The sequence below is a fragment of the Crocodylus porosus genome, unplaced genomic scaffold, assembly GCF_001723895.1.
Source record: "Crocodylus porosus isolate Cpor-Errol unplaced genomic scaffold, CroPor_comp1, whole genome shotgun sequence".
NCBI classification, from domain to species: Eukaryota; Metazoa; Chordata; order Crocodylia; family Crocodylidae; genus Crocodylus; species Crocodylus porosus.
The window spans coordinates 89,796,870-89,802,927 of record NW_017728886.1 but is presented as its reverse complement, the minus strand read 5'-3'; the positions used below and the strand labels follow the sequence as shown (position 1 = coordinate 89,802,927).

Genomic DNA, 6,058 nt, shown 5'->3' with positions numbered 1-6,058 from the left:
TTTTTTTTTTTTTTTAAGGCATTCCAATTTTTGCCCCAACACTAGCTCCTCTTTATGAATTGATTGTTCAATTTACCCTTAATGGGAAGTACAAGGAGGATTGTTCCATAAATAATTCTTGTTTCATTGTGGTAAGTATTTTCTGGTTTGTCGTCTCCCCACCCCTGGTAATTTGTAATGCAGGTCCATGTTATTCTTATTCAGGGTGTATGCTTTTATGTGGTAAAGTAAATGCTTTTTTTCCTGTCAGTAAGCAAGGTAAATATTCAGAATTATGAACAGGAATCAAGCACTCATGAGGGAGAATTCATACAAATTTAGAGTGTAATATGCTACCTATGTTTTTTATTTTGAGATAAAGATTATTAAATGCAGCTCAAACTGAGACATTGCATTGAATATGGTTATTGAAGTTAATGTTACTTTTTCAAAACACATTTAGCCAGCTAAATTTGTTCACCAACTTTTCACAAGTCTCTGAAAGCTGGATTTGTGAGCAATTAGTGTGAAGCTAGGTAGGAAATAGGTTGCCTCTCAAGAGACTTTATTTAAGCCCTGTGTCTCCCACCCCAAAAGAACCCAAAACACACTCTATGCTCAAAGTTTGTTTATCTGCCACTCCATTTTAAATACTAACAATTGTGATGTTCTCTACCATATGATAGCTAGAGTAGCAAATTGGTTGCTATGGTCTTTATTAAAACAAAATTCAGAAAAAAAATTAATTTAATTTGTTACTTTATTATACAATGTGATACCTTTTAAAAAAGGTGTTTACTGAAGATATGTGGCAAATAGTATTTGGAGGCAGTTTGTCATCACTTTTTATATTTTGGGGGTACTTTAGTTTCAGTAATTAACTTATCTAGTTACAAATAATCATAACCTCTAATATTGTAAGGCTTTAAAGGGAGAAGCATACCTTCAGCCTGATAGTAGAGACAGCTGGAAAAGAAGGCACTTCCTCTACAAGTAACAGACATAATTCCGTGTTTTGAGCTTGGGTAAGCTCTTACTGAGTCTGGCTAACAGTGCAGAGCAAGGTGGTCAGTTTGCAGTATGGTAGCTGTAGTTGCAATACATAGGAGCTTGCAATTCCTAGTCTTTCTACACAGGAGCTCCTGAATATCTGAACTGCATAGAGCTGAAAGACCACAGTTCATTAGCAGTGTCCTGAGAAGACCCATCTCATTAAACTAATTGTACAGCTAGAAGAGAGGAATTAAGGCTTCCTCTCAAGTTCTTACCTTCTGGTTCCTCTCAAGTTCTTACCTTCTTAGATCTTAGGCTGGTAGGGTCTTTCATTCAGTGGACTCTGGCAAAATTTCCTTCATTTTATACCCCCTCTTTAATACACACCCTCTCAATTAAGTATCCAGCTCTGTTCTTAAAGGGACAGCTCACACGGCTCAAAACCAGAATTTTTAAACAACAGTAGCTAACTTCACTTCTTCTATGTACATAGGTTTTTTACTATATGAAATGATACAAATGAATTGCAATTACTCCAGGCACCTCATACCAATTAAGGGTTGCACTTGTAATTTCTCCCCTCGATGAGTTGGCTTTGATGAATACTGTTGTAGTAGGTACATGAGTAGGTGGAGGGTGAAACAGCTGTTGTTGTCTTTGGACCTTTCCTCCCCCCCGTGCACCCACAGGAGTAACTGCAGTGCATACTTCTACTACTGAGTTACATAAAGGTTTGCTAGAGTGTGCTACACTGTTGGACACTAAAATGACTGACTGAGAGAAGGAATCATAACTCATGGTGGAGGTGATGTCTTTTATTAGACCAACTAGATTTTTGTGGGGGGGAGGGGGAATCTTTATTTGCAAGCTTTTAGGCACCAGCACCATTATTCAGGAGAAAGGACTGTAAAAGTTTTCCTCAGTAGAAATGAAAGTTCATATTTCATAGGGAAGTTGAAGGTGTGGTAAAATCTCCTGGTTGGCACAGTTCATTTTATGCGGATTAGGTCAGAGGTTGGAGTAGTCTGTTTACCTCCAAGTTGTTTGGTGGCAAGCAGGATGTAGTCATATTTCCTTCGGGTTATGATGTTTCATATTTCACAGAAGAGTAAAAAGATGGAATGCTCTTCTGGACAGTAATTTCTTATGGGGCTGAGGTATCTCTGGGCTCTGTGATAATGCAAATTACCTTGTACAAAGCAGGGTTTCAGGTAATTAAAATTTGATTCCTCTTTTTAAAATTTATAAGGATTTCATTTAAAAAAATCAGCTAAAAATTGATATCTTCCATGTGTCGGGTATAAGAATGGTCAAGAGACAACATAGCCAAACCTATTCCTTGCAGTAGAGAACATGGCAAAATGAATGAGTTTTGGGTTTTGTTCTCGGCTCTACCTGAATTATCCCCATCCGTTGTTACCTTATCTGCAGAGTGGCTAAATGATACTGTAATTGCCTTTCCTAAGGTAAAAGGCCTTGATTATTTATATTTCTATGACCTTTTGGACTCTTAACATCAACCAGTGCAATAGCTGGAACTAGAATTCATACTTTATTGGCTTGTAACAGGTGCATATTCCCCAAGGTTGAAAGATATTTTGTGGGAAAGAAGTATGGTCTCAGGTGACCTTTTTTTCTAAGTGATATTTTTGTTGAGTTGCAGACAGGCCTGACAAATTTGGAAAGTACATGTTGTGTAAAATTTCTTTTAGAATCAGGTCCCATGTAATATTCTCATATTATCAGGATTTGCCATCGCATTTTAATTCTTCACAAAATAAGCATACTTTTTTGTCAGTCTCTTCCAGATTGTCCGAAGCATAGTTATTTCATAAATAAAGGCACAGAAGAATCAGGGATCACAGGAGCATTGGTCAGTAAAATTCCATTCACCCATCCAAAGTTCGTGCCTCCTATAATAGATATTCTTCGGCATCAGATGGTTTTTAACACCCTTATTAGCAGCTGTGTCTCTGAGAACAGTATAAACAAAGGTAACTGGTATGTCTGGAAGAACAGTATATTTCTCTGTAATGCTGTTTTAACTCATTATATTTGTTTGTATGTCCCCACTCTGACCGCTTCCTTTTCTGAAGCCTTTACAACAGTGTGCTTGAAAAGACTTGGTTTCTAAATGACCAGAATACTTAATTTTTGTGTAAATCACTCCCTGTATGTTACAGATGTTAAAGTAACATTCTTAAGTCTTAGATGCATTACTTAGTCCTCAGAGGCACAAACTACATTAAAACCTATCAAGATGGAGTTGCCAATGTTTAGAACTACTCTACAATTTACTTACATGGACTAAGTTTAATAAACTTAGTTATTTCATTTACAGATTATTCAGAGCTGCTTTATTTTGAAGTGTCTCCAGTAAAAGACACCAGCTTTTCCATCTCATTCCAGCATCCTGTAGGAGTGAATTTAGCTTGTGGTATGTAAAGATTATTCTATATTGCTGTTGTTCCCCCTAGTTTCAGAACAGGGGGTTCAGTAGTGAGCATATACCACATACTAACTTTGAAGACCTGTAGTGAATTTCTAAAACCTAATGCTGTTCATAAGGATTACGTTTCTGTGTATAAATAATATGTGGCCAAAAGTATTACATCTACAGCTTAAAACAAAAAAAAATACGGACAAAAACTAAGGTTTTCTTAAGAACATAAGAATTGCCATGTGCTGGGTTAAGCCATAGGTCCACTTAATGGACCCATGTTTCTTTAATACAGTGAACATGTACCCTGATGAGGCCCCACTTAAATCAGAAGGATTGCGGATTGCAGCCATGTTATTTTAAACACATTAGCACTTATTTGTTAGTATGCCAAAAAATTAAAAATATTCAATACTTTAAGTTACATTTTAGAACTGAAAGGAATTATTAATTGATCACGGGTATAGACATTTCAAAATAATGTTGGCATATTTTTTCTTGGTCAGTGGTAATCAATGTCTTGAGCTCCAGAGAAATCAAATGCAGTCTTCATATAAATCCGCAAGATACGACTTTAAATTGCAGCAATGATTTCATCGCAAGAGTTGTGGAGCGGTAGGTGTTCAAGCTGCATTATTTTAAAATAAAATTCTTGGCACCAATTTAAAGTGCTTATTAATGGAAATATTTTTTATGAATAGTAAAAGTACACCGTAATATGCAAAAATCATCTGTGTAAAACATACTTCTAGTTAATGTGAAAGCACAAGGAGGAAAACAGGATAGCCTTAGCTCTGTCTTTTAAGTATATTCTAGTCCTTTTTATTGAAAGGGTGTCACACTCTTCCTTAAACATATTTGATTTATAGCAATATTTGCTTATATAGATTTCTTGTCTGTCACTATAAGGTTCTTCCAGTAGGAAGTGGGGGGGGCGGGGAAATTAACATTTAAGAGACTCTCTTTTTGAAAGGTACTTTCATGAAAAGGGCTAGATCTTCTGGCCCTGTTATTCACCCAGCAGACACTGCACTGATGGCTTCAATGTGAGGTTTTTTGTGTTGAGCTTGACAATGAGTACCACCTACCTTTCTGGGGGACCACCTTCAGGAAGTAAGAGAGTTCAGTGTCCTATGTCTAGTCAGTCCTTGGGTTCCCAATGCAGGCTGTAGCATGGACATGTATGTACTAAGAAAAACATGGAGATCATTAATTCACTTCAATTAGGTCAATAAACAGCTATTTGGTGGTACAGTAGTAAGAAGAATTTAGGCTCGATGGGCTTGAATCAATAGTTTATATCTAGCTTAATGGAGGAAATAGTAAAAACTGATGAAGTCAGCACAGTCTGTGTTTGGGTAAATTCCAGTATTGTTTTATAATGGTAGAGCTGATGAAAAGTTAAGTGGACAATATTTAAAGTAAAATCCCAAATCCAAAACTGAATGATATGAGATACATTTTACTTGGATTTGGATGTAGTGCTTAGCATCAAGAACATAAGAATCCACATACCTAGATACTGTCTGAATGGGTATACCTCTAGCTTCTCTTGTTAAAGTTTCTGTAGGAAAGCACTCAGCCAAATAAGAGGCCAAAACTGCTCTATGTTAGAATGTGATAGGCACTCTGATTAACCTTTTCCCCAGGAAAGACTTTATATTTGTTAACCCACTCTAAAAAAGTAGTTTAATGTGGAGAATGATGAAGCATTGTAGTAGCAGATAAAGTTTTAAACATTTTCTCTTCAGTTGCTTATCTGTCCCTCTTGTCATGAGAGCTATTTTCAAGAATGCTGTCAACCTAGAAGCAGATGGTAGAACACAAAATATGGAGGTTGTCGGTGAGCAAAATCCTGAAGTTACCTGTGAGTAACCAGCATCCTGTAATAATGTGAAGGAAAATATGTCTACATCCAGCACACACAACTCCACAGTAACCAATACACAAAATGTAACCGTTACTATAGAAGAAAGTTTCTCCAGCACTATCATGGAAGAAAACAGCTCTACTGCCAGCCAACACATCTGATAGACTGGAAGGCAGACAGGCAGGCTGCAGAAATACTGCAAACTTCATCTGACAGCATGGAAGAAAGTCTTTTTACAGCTAGCTTGCAGACTTCATTTGACTATGTAGAACAAGGTGTCTCCACAGCCAGTGCTGAGTGTGATGTACAAGAAATCCCAGAATAAGTGTACTAAATATTGTCTAATGTAAATCTGTTATGGTTCCACATCAACTGTTTTATAGAGTGATCAACCAGCAGATAATTTCCCAGAAGTAGTCAGTTCTTTTGCTTAACACCTTGGAATGAAACCTCTTCTGCTTTTGTATTCTAAATAAAAAAAAAAAACCCCTGTTAATATGCTAGAATTTGAAAATTTAAATACAAATTTGAAAAGTTTAATTTTGCTCTAAGAAATGTTAGTCAACATTGTAAATAGTAGCAGGTATTTCTTAGAAGACAGGGAACTAATGTATGGTAGCTAAAGTTTTGTTGCTTTAACCTTAGGTATTCACTTTGATAAATGAACCACACAAAAACCAACTGTATCCTTCTGTTAACATTAAAAAATAAAGATGGGGAGAGAGCTTCTGTACTGTGTGAAACATATTAGGTGAGCGCACAACGGTGCACATACA

General features: G+C 36.5%; 1 protein-coding gene across 1 annotated transcript in view; it reads left to right on the top strand.

The window, feature by feature from the left end:
- The window catches only part of LOC109312769 (mediator of RNA polymerase II transcription subunit 1-like), a 7,274-nt gene extending 1,487 nt beyond the window's left edge, over positions 1–5,787 (top strand). Inside the window, exons 2-5 of the mRNA XM_019539047.1 lie at positions 2,771–2,966; positions 3,314–3,409; positions 3,919–4,027; positions 5,164–5,787. Of these exons, the coding sequence (XP_019394592.1) occupies positions 2,912–2,966; positions 3,314–3,409; positions 3,919–4,027; positions 5,164–5,287 (384 nt within the window). The 5' untranslated portion in view covers positions 2,771–2,911 and the 3' untranslated portion in view covers positions 5,288–5,787. The remainder of the gene's footprint in view (positions 1–2,770; positions 2,967–3,313; positions 3,410–3,918; positions 4,028–5,163) is intronic.
- Positions 5,788–6,058: the final 271 nt, after the last annotated feature.